The sequence below is a fragment of the Falco rusticolus genome, chromosome 1, assembly GCF_015220075.1.
Source record: "Falco rusticolus isolate bFalRus1 chromosome 1, bFalRus1.pri, whole genome shotgun sequence".
NCBI classification, from domain to species: Eukaryota; Metazoa; Chordata; class Aves; order Falconiformes; family Falconidae; genus Falco; species Falco rusticolus.
In genome coordinates this window covers 17,990,857-18,004,265 of record NC_051187.1, presented here as the reverse complement: position 1 = coordinate 18,004,265, position 13,409 = coordinate 17,990,857, and the positions used below count along the sequence as shown (strand labels likewise).

General features: G+C 46.9%; 1 protein-coding gene across 1 annotated transcript in view; it reads left to right on the top strand.

Moving 5' to 3' along the window:
* Positions 1–13,409, top strand: part of RPH3AL (rabphilin 3A like (without C2 domains)) — a 44,156-nt gene that overhangs the window by 14,744 nt on the left and 16,003 nt on the right. Inside the window, exons 5-6 of the mRNA XM_037372138.1 lie at positions 1,090–1,176; positions 10,391–10,565. Of these exons, the coding sequence (XP_037228035.1) occupies positions 1,090–1,176; positions 10,391–10,565 (262 nt within the window). The remainder of the gene's footprint in view (positions 1–1,089; positions 1,177–10,390; positions 10,566–13,409) is intronic.

The following is a 13,409-nucleotide window of genomic DNA, read 5'->3' as shown; positions in this document are numbered from 1 at the left end:
GATGGAGAGGAGTACCAGCCTCTTTGGGGCTGCTGATGCCGCCTCCTGCTTTCTGTGCAGCATGAGTCAGGGACAGACCTGCCTCTGGACAGCACTAACCAAAGTAGTTGGGTGTGTTTATTCATGCAATGAAACCATTGCCTCAGGTACCATTGTTCTGCTGCTCTCCTCCCCTTCCAGCCATGGGCACTGAGGGCTAAGTGAACCACAGACCTTCATTCCTGGACACAGACCTCCTGGCTCAGAGGAGGAGCAGCCTGGTTAGGGGGATATGTAAAACCTTATCTGGGGAGATTAAATTCACATGTCTCTCTAAGCAAGGTTTTGCTCTCCAGGGCCCTCTTGTGAGTAGCTTTTGCTCTGTGAGGATCAAAGAATTCATGCAATTTCTCATTCAAGCTGTAAGCCAAGCCTGATATACATCAGCTTCATTATATAATATTAGGTGATTCAGGTTGTAAATGGCTTGTAATGCCAGCGGAGACATGAAAGTTCCCTTGTGCAGCAATAGAGGCTGTGCGGTGCTATCAAGTATTCTGCTCCGGAAACGTGCATGTAGGCATGGTTGTGCCTGCTGCCTAAGGAGCCACAAATCAATAGCTGTGAGTGCATGCTGAAATGGAGGGGAGGCCATGGGGTTTAAGACTATGTATGTGAGGGAAAGGAGGAGAGGATTTCCAGTCTTGCACAAACTCATGCTTGTTTTGTACTTGGCTACAGCTGCTTTCCATGGCACAGTGATTGGGTTTTAGGATTTAGAGGAATAAAAAAAAACGCTCTGGAAATATGCCTGTTGGTTTTGGGGTTTGATTGCCCTGTCTGGTTCTCTTCTTGCCCTGGAGTCAAGGATGTGTTGTAGATCTGTCTTTGTCTCATGTCCGTATAGGCCTGCAGCAGCTTCCTGTGATCAGTGGTCCTCCAGGATAAATAAGAAAATTGTGCCATGTTTAGGTTTTTAAGGAAAGCAAAATAGAACTGTTGGGACAGATGCTTCTCAACCTTCTCTTTTCCAAGGGCTGTATGGCTGTGAGGAGTTGCTAATGCCATCTATTTTTTTCTTTCCTTTTTTTTTCTCTCTCCTTGTTTCAGAAAGTTTGCACCAAGTGTGGAATAGAAACCTTTGGAGCCCAGAAACGTCCTCTTTGGCTGTGCAAGATCTGCAGTGAACAGAGAGAGGTAAAATACAACTATGGAGAGATGGGGCTCAGCAGCATGCATCTACCTGCCCCAAGCCTGTGCTGAGTGTGGGTGGGCTTTTCTCTGTGCCTGAGCACTTGGAGGGGAGCCTGGGGGTGAGGTTTGGGAGGCTTGGCTAGAAGCCAGGCAGGCTCAATGAATACACACAGCAGTGGCAACTTTGGTTTATGAGGGGGCGGAGGGAAAAAAAACCACAAAAGCCCTTGCAACCTCTATGGCTTTGTGGCATTTCTCTAGCTATGGTCATAAAGAGACTGGTACCTTCAGCTACTGTGCTCCTTCCCTCCTAGCTCTTTGGCAAATAAACCTGGCTAACATTGGTTCTTTAATACAGCTGGAGGGATCTAGAGCATAGCTGCAATATTTGTCCCTCTAAAAATAACTAGGATTGCAGCTTTTAAGTCTGTTTTCCTCCCTGCCTGCAAAATCCTATAACTTGCCAGTGTGTAAGACTTCTAATGCAGGTCTCTAAATTTTTATGTCCTTCATCCTTGACTTTACACTGCAAAAAGTGATGGCCTGCCTTAGTTCTTGTCTGCCAGCTAGCATCCACCAACATCCGGGCTCACTGCTCCACAGTGAAGTCAATGAATTTATTCTGTGATTACAGAAGGATTTTCTCTTGTTCCCATCAATTTATTTTGGGCTTTTGCTTGTGGTCCTTGAACATCAATCCAGTGCAGCTATTTCTGACCACTGCAACCAACTGTGAAACCTGGGTGCTCTGCTAAATCAGTTTTTGAAGTGTAGTGAGAACATTTGTGCAGGCTTTTGAGATGCTGAATTTTTTTTATGTTAGTTGTGGAAACTTAGCATTGCTTAGATTTTACGTAGGAGGGGGTTATTTGTGTGGGAGCACTTGCAAAGTTCATGTTCAGGTAAGATGAGGTGTACATGGATGCTGCTGGTCTTTTAATATTTGAGCAGCAGTGTGGGTGTGGATAGGGCTGGAAGAGAGCATTACAGCTCCTTGGATATTGCTAGTAAAGTGATACGCTGAATCATCCAGATGTTTTGAATTCCAGATGGAGGTACCAAAATGGAGAGTGAGGCAGGTCAAGGTATTTTCTGTGTTCTGCAGGGAGACGGGTGTGGGACTAAAATTTACTTTATTTCTTCGGTATTTTTCCCCCTCATCTCATACTGTATAATTGTAAGGGTTTTTTTCCTGCTGCTTATAAAGAGGAACTGTGGTCACTGGACAGAGAAGAATATTAACCTGTCCAGTAAGTGTTACGTGTGGCCAGTATATGAGGGTACGGTAACCTTCAGAGTTCTCTCTCTCTGTGAAACCTGAGATACGGCCAAAGTGCTTCCCTAATGAAAATGGATGGAACTTTCCTTCTTAGACTAACTAAAAAATAGCCTTATGTTACCTCCCAACCCTAAGCCTCATTTTTGTTTTGATTCTCTTCAAGGTCAGTTCAAGCCTGTGTCCTTTCTTGTTTGCAGTGGTGCTGGTACCCTGACCAGAAGGCTGGAAGGGTCATAGCGTGGACATGCAGCCAGTCTGTCTTCCCACATGCTCAGCTTTTTTGGGGGAAGGCAGGGAAGCATTAAGAGTTAGCAGAAGCTTTGAGCCATGTCAGCTAGGGCAAGGAAGTTGAGGCAATATCAGAATAAATGCCTGGAAAGCGGCTTTGATCATGTCTTCCCTAAGTGTGTGAGAAAGAGATGAGACTCTTAGGCCTCAGGCTGATGATTGGTATAGTGCAATGCTTGAAGCTGGTTCAGCTGTTGTGATATTACAGGGCATGCACTAAATTGCCAGGTTTCTTTTAAGGGCTTGTGTTCACAACTAGTTCCTTGTTACTGTCTCTGTGATCTGGATCTGTCTTGTCTTGCCATCTGCTCTGGACCAAACCCATTTGGCCATGTTCCTTGCTGAAGGTTATATTTGCTGTCAATGAGTGCAGATGGATGTCTGCTCTTTGGGATCAGATATTCTCATTTCTGTCTAACCTCTGAATTCCCTGCATGGTGAGTAGGTATCAGCCCCCTTTTATTTCCTGGGATCCAGGCAGGGAGCTTCAGGAATGCACTGAAGCACTTTGAGTTGTGCAATGCAGTAACAAGTCAGTATCACCCTTCTCTTCCCTTCTCACTGTTCAGTGTGACTGAGCAAGGTTCTCCTTTAGTCCATGCCAATGAAACACATGCTTAAAGTAGGCTTGTCCCAGGCCACAGAGCTCTGGCAACACCTTCCAAGTTGTTGGGCCCCTAAACTTGGCCAGCTCTAGTGGGCGAGTTGTTTGATGTTGGTCCAGAGTGCTGCCCCCCAGCAGGTGTTTCCAAGCTGGGTGATTCCCTCCACATCAGTGCGTTGAATGCCATCTGATTTTCTGAGCCACCGCTCAAGCTATTTGGGCGTGATATTTATGAAGCTCTCAACTCTGTTAGTGAGAGACTGTCAGGCACTGAAGGGAGAAAGGGAGGTCATTTGGAAACCTGGATGGACTAAGTGATATTGGCTAGAGTTAATAAGTGTCATCTGGCTGGAACAGGAGCCTAGGACTGTAATTGTCCCCTTTAGCCTCTGCCACGTGCTGAGTGAGCACGTGAGTCTTGTGGCTCACCAGGATCTCCAGCCAGGATAGTGTGGTTGGACATTCCTATATACTAGCTAACAGCTACAGTGTGCAGCTTTATTCATACATGCTAAAGCTTTCATCCCTCTATCTTCCTTGTCATTATTTATCCCTATAGGCTTGATTTAAAGTAGCATAAATGTAGTGACATGTAGTTGTCTCTCCCTTTTGCTCTGTGGGCAGAATCTGTGCTGGCTTCAGTTACAATTAAATCATCAGTATGCCTGGGTGAAAATGAAGACCAAAGTAACAAGCTATCATTTACACCAGTTTTTCAGTTGGAGTCGAATGCTTGGTGTCCATAGACCCCTTTGGGAATCCTGGCCTCAGCTATTCAGAAATGTTCTTTGCTGCTTTCTGTTTCCTTGAAAACCTCCACTGGGAAGGCTGTGCTGCATAGCAATGAGGAACAAGTTGCTCTGACACTGTCTTATTTCTGGAGAGTGGAGGTGATTAATGGATTCTGCCTGCTGCTTGTGTCCCAGTCATCCAGAAGCAAAACAGAGTGTTTGGCAGCACTCAAGCTGCCAAGCATGATGTGTACAGGCAGAGTGAGGGTCTCCAAGGTGCCAGAGAGGTGCTGGGAGGAACGTACTGTGTTATAACACGGCTGGGACCTGACAGAGCCTGGATGTTCCTACTGGCAAAGAGGACATCCCCAAGGACCCCTACATCATAAGTGCATCTCTTCATCCTGCAATAAGATAGACCTCACCTGCTTCAGGCCAGAACTGGCTTGTTGGAAGTACCACTTGTCCTAGCTGTTTGCCAAGGCATCTGAAACCCTGTTTCTGTTCTTCAAGGATTTTGTGGATGTTTTTCTTTGCAATGTCTTCTGAGGGCAGTGGAATTAAACCAAGTGTGGATCATGTTTATTGTTCCTGCAAGCAAGCGTTGAAGCAAATTCGGTCAAGCTTTCATACACTTTGGAGGGCAAGAATATCCCTTCCTTCTGCCCTCTTCCATGTGCTGCGTTGCCTTTCTTGGCTTTGTGTCTTGCATTGCCTTTATGGAGAGTGAATGTGGAGGGCTGATCCTCCTTGGGGCAGTCCTATTTCTGCATGTGTATGAAATCCCGTGGCATGATCAGGGTGCTGATGTCTACTGCAGCAGACATTGGCACAGGTTTGCAGTGAGCCTGTTTGCTAACGTGGCCGTGAAGCAGTGATGCACTGATGCACCCACAGAAATAACAGTGCAGAAAGGGAGCAAGTCCTCCAGCAAAATGGGCTTATTGCAGCAGCTGTCAGAGGAGCAAAACTTGCCTGGGAGGAGCTGTGGTGGGCATGTATACAGCTGGAATGATTCCCTGCTGCCAGGCCTCTGGCAGAGCACGTGAGCTTTGATAGCTTGGGCAGCAATGCCCATGTTGAATTAGTCGAGTGTAGCTGAAGTCCCCCTGTCGCCTCCTGGCTTGAAAGGGAAATGGGACCTGCTGTGTTTTGTCAAATCCCTGCCTAGTTTAACTCTCTGCATAGCCTTGTTTTGAGTGATACCACCAGGTTCTGCAAAGCACCTTCCTGAACTGCCACATTACATATTTTTTTTTTAATCTGTAATTAGCGATGCTATCATCGTAATTAAAATCCTCTTGGAAGCATTCATGCACATTTACATTTGAATTGACACATCCAAAATTGTAGTGATAATGAAAACAGTTTAAGTAGGGTGGGGGGAGACAGCTTTTTTTAAACCCCATTGAATATGAAAGAGAGTGTCAGCTATCAGGGACCTGTTAAAGTTTTAATTTGCCCCCTCTGCTTCACTTTACCATTAATTTCTTCTCCTTCGCTAAACGGCATTTTCATGGCTGGCTGCATTTCTTGGTTTATCGCAATAAACCATGCAGAGGAAGATTACTGTGCTGGAGGAATGGAATTGTGTCCTCCCCTTTTGCCCCCAGGGCTTCCCTTTTCAGATGTACACTCATACCGTTTTGAACATCATAAACCACCATAGGCCAGGGTTATTCCTGCCTGGCATGATGATTTCTTGGCAAAATACCGTACTGATGGAGTGTTTATTTTGGGTGACTCTGGATTGAATTGAAGTGATGTGCACCTGTTTGCAATTCAAAGAACTCATCAATAGCCTGCCATATTATTTTGGGGGTGGTAGCAAGTGGTTAGACTCAAAATAGTGTCCTCTAGAATAGACCCACAAGGAAAAAAAGAGGCCTGATTGAGAGTGGAATGATAAATCATTGAAGGCTGGCAGCCATTGCAGCTTGAGAAACGTTGGGGTCAGAGGTGTGATAGATTTTGCTATTCCGGAAACAAAGCTACGAATAGCAATTTCACTGCCTTTTAATTTTCTTCATCCTCAAGTGCTGAATGTGGGAGTTGACAACAGATTGCTGTAAATAATGTAATTGGAAATCTCTGTGTTATGGAAAAGCAGATGAATGCAAATAACAAAGCTGAAGAGCGTTTGCTCTTTCTCCCTGCCAGTGGTTTGCAGCGTGCCAGAACCATGGTGGAGAGCTGGGACAAAGTGAGCATGTGGGCATGTGCTGCGTGAGGGCAAAGGCAATGAAGTCCTCCTGGGGTGGTTGCATTTGCAGGTGCCTTTTGTTAAGCATCGTATCCCACAAGAACCTGCTCCCCTGGGCTGCTGGGAAGTTGCGTGAATAATGCTGGTGTCAGCATGAGAAGCTAAAGGTAGCTGTTTTCCTCTTGCCCAGCCTGGGCTGCTGCGAAGGAAGGGGGCTGCAGAATGAGAACAGCTACTGAGTGGCAAGCAGTAGGTGGTAGAGCAAAATGTGGTTTTGCAGCAAAGATCCTTTCTAAGCATCTCTGTTTAGGGGACTTGTGGTTTGGTGAAGCAAACTCGGGGGGGACTGCATTTGTTTGTTACGATTCCTTCAGCTGTGATCCTGTCCCTTCATCAGCAAGTCCTAATGTTTTCTCTGTTTAGGAGCTTGTTTTAGCACTTGTATGTTCAGAGAAGGAGGACAGAGAAGTTAAGCAGTAACATGCTTTTCACCAGGGCCCAGTGATTCTCCATTAGGTCCCATTTACAGACTGCACTTGAATGTGCTAGATAAAAATACGCATCTACTTCTGACTGGCTCATCCTGTAACTGCAATGACGGCTTGGTGCAAATTTAATAGGAATATTATCAGGGTTATAAAAAGTATTGAGCTCTCTGGACTTGCCATGGCCATTAAATTGGTTTGAAGTAATAAAAAAAGGGAGTATGTTACTAAAGTAGCTCTTCTCCCCTGTGTCCTGCCCCCTTAGCTTTAGGGTAGTTTAGGTGTCAGGGGAGGCAGAAGGACAGGGTCCTGAAGGCAGTCAGTATTTCGTGTGGATTTTGATTGTGTTTGGCTGGGCCATTTTGAGCACAGTGAGCCGGGACAGTCACTGCTGGTGAACGATGGTGTGGCTGCTCTGTCCTGAGCCACCTGCTGGGCCACCATGTCCTGATCTGAGATAATGCAGATACAGATCTTTAGTCCTCTCTGTCAAGCATCAAGCACTGAAGCACAATCAATGTTACGTAAAATTGGGTTGTTGCGTGAGACTGGAAGGGGCTGGCTTTCCCTCTTGCGGAAGCTATTCCAGCTTCACCCAAACTTGGGCTGCTGTGGGGGCCAGATTTCACCTTATGTGTCAACAGGACTGGTGGGACCAAAATTCTCTCCCTGGAAAGAGCAAGTTCTTGCTGATAAACAGGAGTTTTATTCTTGAAGCACTGTTATAGATTTATTAATTTAAAATCAAGCAAGAATTCTGCTGTCAGGCGACTCTTGGCGATCAATGAACTGCCATCAATAGCAGTCAGCAGCATCGATTTGTTTTGATGCATGGATGCTAAAACTAACCTGTGTGCCCATGTGCAGAACAGAAAGTGAACCGCAATTGTTTCAGATGGGGCATGCTGCTAACCTGGGGGGAGCAGAGGTACTAAATTAATAAAGGGGAGAGCATCTTGCTGCAGCTATTTTAGAGCTGATCTCAAAACAATTTCAGTACTACTGTAATGAGTCTAAACTCTTATTAGAAGCACCAATTGAAAGTGAATATATATGCATATAATCAATTTTATACTACTGTTACTACATCAGAGCTGGGTGTATTATATCATTAACTCCTTCTATAACTGGACTTGCTTTGGCGTAGTGAGAAACCTGGGGGTGACCAGTCTTTTCTTACAGCAGTCCTTGCTGTGTCTGATTGGTTTTATGGTGTGTCTAAATTGTAGTTCGCCTGAAGATAATAGGTCTCTTCAGTGCTTCAAATTAAATTACAGATGTTGCAAGGTCTGTTCAGATAAGGGCTATAAGAAGCTGCTTCTGGCAGTTTGTGTGGCGAAGCTGCTTGTGCCCCAGCTACCCAGTGTGCAGCAGGCAATGGACAACCTGCCTTCCTCAAGCCATGGCACTGATAGGGGTGCAAACCCCGTGGCTGCAGCGGTCCTTGTTCTGCCCTCTGTCCTGCACGTGCAGCTGCTCCCAAGGCCTCCTGCCTTTCTGAGACAAGGGAGTCCAGGGCTTGCACAGTCTGCAGTTCCTGCATGGTGTATGTTGAGTTGAGTTGCAGTGGGGTAAGCTCCATGTAGAGATGTCTGTCCCAGGTTTAAAAAATGTATTGCATTTCCCTATTCTTGATTTTGTGGGGATAGCAGAGCACATTGCTCCAGGGTCTCTGTGCTGCACGGGTGTGTGCTGTTGTACAAGCTGTACCAAGTGCTGTGCAGTCCCTACATGCTAGCAGAGGGGACAGAAGGAACTGTGTCAGCTTGTGCCTTGACTGGCTAGGTTGCTGTTTTGGCTATTTGTGTGCTGTTGAAGGAGCTGGTAAAGTGTCCTGCCTGTCAAGGCCCCCTCTGCAGAAGAGGAACTTGCAGTCTTCTCTCTGGGGAATTGGCTTCCCAGCTTTTTGCTTGGATGGCAGACTTGCTGTCCCACTGGGCTGTTGCTTAGCAGGGAAATGTTGGTGTAGTTGCAGGATGCTCTCACCTCCTGGTTTCTAGATCCTGCTATGGTGCATGCGAGCACCTCTCTTGCACACTTGCAGTAATTGATGTGCATGCTGGATCACGGCAATATTGTGCTTTCTTCTACTGTGTGCTCTTCTTTTAAAAAGCATACTACCAGGTTCCCCTCTAAATTCAAATTGCCTTTACTTGGCTTTCAAGACTCCAAATGCAGGTATTTTAGCTCTCCGTTGATGGCTCTGGACTAGGAACCAGGCAACCTGCTGAGCAATCTCGTCCCATCAGTGGGATGGTGACAGTGGTGTCCTGCTTCTTGTGTCTGCATGAGAAGAACTTCTCATGAGTGCCAGTGCCCCTGCCCTCTGCTTTGATTAAGCCCTAAATGCAGATTGCAAATGTTTTGCTGTAACTGAGGTATCTGCATTTGCACCCATTGCCATCATGGTGATACTATATGCAAAATGCTCTGGGAACTTGGAGTAGAAACACTGATGATCTCCTTCACTCTGAGCAGAAGTGCAAGGTTTCTACCCCTCTGCATGAAATAGAAAATTATGTTTTTACTATATTAACTTATTTTTGCCCTGACTGTCTCATTAGCTCATTATTAGGCTGCTGGAAGGCACAGAAGAATTAGGTTTTTAGAGGCCATTTCTCCTTGTCTGAATTGCCATCCTTTTCCCTTCCTCTGGCTCACAGCAGGCTTTATATTAAATATACTTAATAGAGCTCCTTCATCATAAACTGCATTAAAACTAAATTGGAGAGTAGAGGGCGTTCTTAAAGGAGATATTACAGTTTAGTGCTCGCAGTCCATTTCCCGCTGCAGGTTCAGGTTATTTGAGTGTCGTTCTTCTTGTTCTGGGGTTTTCAAGCACACTTGTTAAATGATCTGCCTTGGCCTGAATTACTCTGAAATGAATGCCAAGGTTGTGCCATTCAGTACGGCACAAGGCAGTGTTTCTGCTGTCCTGGTGTTGCCGCTTGCATCCCCCTGCTGCTATGGGTCTTTGACTCTTTCAGAAGCAACCTAGGTTAAGGGACCTGGCCCAGGAGGAGAGATTTGCCAGGACTTGCTGCCCCTCCAGCCAGTGCAAGACATGTTTTACTCTAAGCAGAGCATGTATGACGTGTCCCTGGGAAGCTTTTCTTTTTGTGCATTCCCAATGGGAAAGCAACAGTTGCAGCATCTGAACTGCCTGTTGCTTAGTGCAGGCCAGGGAACTTCATCCTGATATCCTTGTAGTAAGCCTGGAAACACGTGTTTGACTCAAACATGGCATCAGAGAAACATCTAGTCTTGACAACCCAGAGAGCATAAGAAGCTCTTTGGTTTGCATGATCACCTTCTGCTCCTCCTTCAGTCTATGCCTGCTACTTATTCAAATTTGTGATGTTTTTTTGTAGTGGTGGAAGAAGGACTGAGGTGAAAGTGGGCTGACAAGGTGTGGGAGGAATCTGGGATGTTCTGGTAGTTGCAGCGTGCAGAGGGAACCATTGGGCTCTGTGGACTTGGAAGCCTTGCCCTCCCCCTGTGTTTGAGTGTGGTCAGGGTAGGTCATAGGGAGTGGTTGGGCTGAGCTTGATGGGGAGCTCATCTGGTGCTGGCTGTGCTCTCTTGCTGTAAAAACCCAGGCTTAAGGTGTTGTCTGTCTCTTAACAGGTTTGGAAGAGGTCTGGTGCGTGGTTCTACAAAGGGCTGCCCAAGTACATCACGCCTTTGAAGAGCAGCAGCAAATCCAGTGAGCTGCACTCGCAGCCTTGGCAAAGTGAGCCAGCTGTGCCAGAGGCAGAGAGCGTTGGGACCAGCCGATCCTTCACCTGGGCCAGGGGAAAAGGTTTGTTGTCAGTTTTGTGCCCGGGAAGCAGGTGGAGGGAAGGACCTGCCTTCTGCTGTCGCTAGCAGGATTCAGTTAATAGGAGAGGCTCTCTCAGAGGTGAGGGATAGTGCATAAGATGTGGTTTGCTTACTGTGTGGGCAGTGTTTGGTTTTTTTATGCTGTGGTATGCTTTTCAGGTTCACTGTTACTTCAGTGCACATTGGTGGCCCAGGCTAGCCCCAGCCTGCCTGGACTCCCTGTCCTTCAGTCCACCCTTCTTTCCTCCATTCCTTGCAGCCCCCACTGTTTTGCTGGGACTGCCAAGGGAGGGATGAGCCGTGAAGCAGACACCTGTCTGCAGTCACAGCCCAAAGAGCTCCTCCTGCTGAACTACATAGGGTGATGCCACGGATGGACAGTATTGTGCTGGTGAGGCTGACAAAAGGCTCATCTCATTCCCTCCCTTCTTGGGGCTGCTTGCTTCTGATGCTCTACAGAGCACCTTTGGGTGGATATCTCAAGTTGCTTTGAGCTGGGTTAGAAATTAAACTGCCAGCATCTCCCTGGGGTCTTCCTGGGGGCCTGGAGCAAGTGGGAGAGATACTCTTTTACGGTCAGTGGACAGGAGCAAGCTCGTGCTGGCTGTGTCCTTTTGTGCCTGACCCCCTGAACAGGTCAGGCTGGAAGAGGGTGAAGCTCCTTCCCCAGGCTTTGGGGAGGGGGCTGATGTTTGCATCAGCTCAAGGCTGAGTTGGTCTTCAAACGTGTCCCAGAGAAGCTGTTGATTAACTTAGCTCTGTGCAGGGATGGGGCCAAAGCACTGACAAGCCTGACGATTTATTAGCTTCGGCACTCGCATCCCTGTTCTTTGAGGTAGACCTTGATTTAAGTAGACTGTTGTATCACATGTGGCGTCTTGGATCACTGCTGCGTCAGATCCCATTCACAGCGCTGCCTTGTAGGACTTCTTTCCCCTGATTCTTCCATCTGCCCACCCTGTCGCTGCTCATATACCCACTCCGGTGCTGTGCCTGTAACCAGCTGTGGGGAAACGGCAGCTTGGCACTGAGAAGCTGAGCACTCAGGGCTATTAGCACAGCAGCGGATGGATGGTACAGAATTAAAGCTGCTGCCAGTCTGCTTTGATTTCTTTTAATTTCTTTCTGGTGTGGGTTAGCAGGACTGTCTGGCCTCTCTTGCCTTCTGTCTTTTGCTATTAGATCCCCTCAATTGGAGAAGACCTCTTCAGCATCATGGCAGCATACACTCTTCCACATCAAGATAAATCTTACCAGTAGTGCAGGGGGAAATAACCTTTTAATAAAGAGGACTCAGGAGGCTTGGGTTTACAAATCTTCTCTTCAGGCACCAGCTAGAAAAGCACTCTCAGCCCTACTGTAACTTTTGTAATTAAAGACAAATTAGATCAACAATAGATGGTTGTGCTTCCTTTCAGGAGATGCTTAGAAGGAGTTGTCTTAGCAATTGAACTTGAATGATGAGATATTTTCTCTTCATGCGATACAGATAGCATTATGAGTTAAAGATGTTGAGCCCAGACTGGCCTGCTTTTTAGTTCAGCTTTTTAGTTTTGTTTTCATAGAATCATAGAATCATTTAGGTTGGAAAAGACCTTTAGGATCATCAAGTCCAACCATTAACCCAGAACTGCCAAGTCCATCACTAAACCATGCCACTAAGCACTGCATCTACATGTCTTTTAAACACTTCTAGGGATGGTGATTCCACCACCTCCCTGGGCAGCCTGTTCTAATGCTTGACCACCCTTTCAGTGAAGAAATTTTTCTTAATATTCAATCTAAACCTCTTCTGGTGCAACTTGAGGCCATTTTATCTTGTCCTATCAGTTGTTATCAGGGAGAAGAGACCTACCCCCACCTGTCTACAACCTCCCTTCAGGTAGTTGTAGAGAGCAATAAGATCTCCCCTGAGCCTCCTCCTCTCCAGTTTCCTTCTCCGTTTGGGAGAAGGCCTACCCCTGAATACTGGCAGGAGGAGCAAAGGAGCAGGTGGAAGACAGCAAAGTGGCCTTTTGTAAGCTTTGAAGTGAGTGTTGAGCTGCCTTTCTCCCTGTGCTTTGATTTTCAGCTGGCTCTTGTTCTATTGGCTGGATAATATTGATTGATGGTTTTATTTTCTGGTGCTTTCTTACCTTGTTGCCCTTCTCTGTTAGGCTGCCTGTCCTATGGACAGCTTTGAATGAGCCCGTGGGCTGTAATTCATCTCTGAAGCTGTGAGCTTGTACATGTTGCCCCTCTGTTTAACTCTTTTTCACCTGCCAGTGCTGAGACTTTTGCTGTTTGTCATCTGAAACCTCTGCAAGGTACAGGGCAGCTGCCTTCCCTGATGGAGATGATGTAGCTGTGATACTGCCAGTGTGAATTTGGGCCTGGGCCTGGACTGAGCTTTGAGGCCATGGCTGACAAGGCAGCCTACCTTACCTCTGCCTGGCTGATAGCGTTTTTTATCTCACACCTTGTACACCCTCATCTGAACATGTCCTTTCGGCACTGAGTAAAGTTTTGTTGCTTGTTTGGCAGGATGTTCTCAGGAGCAAGCTCTGGCATTTAACGTGCCTGACTGACAGGCTGCTCTCGGTGGGGTTTCCATTATCTTGGCCAGTCATGTCTAACCCCACCACTCACCTCCCCAGGTGCTGAAGGAGCTGTCTCAGCTATTAAGGGATTCGAGTGAAGTGGGACCAGCATGGACGCAGCCATGTCCCAGCACAGCCCCCGTGAGCCTGGGAGAGAGGAGCTGTGGTTGTCCTTTTGACATCCACCATGCCAGGAGCTGCCTTTCAGCAGGGATGAGACAAACCTCAGGTGTCCCTTTTTCCCC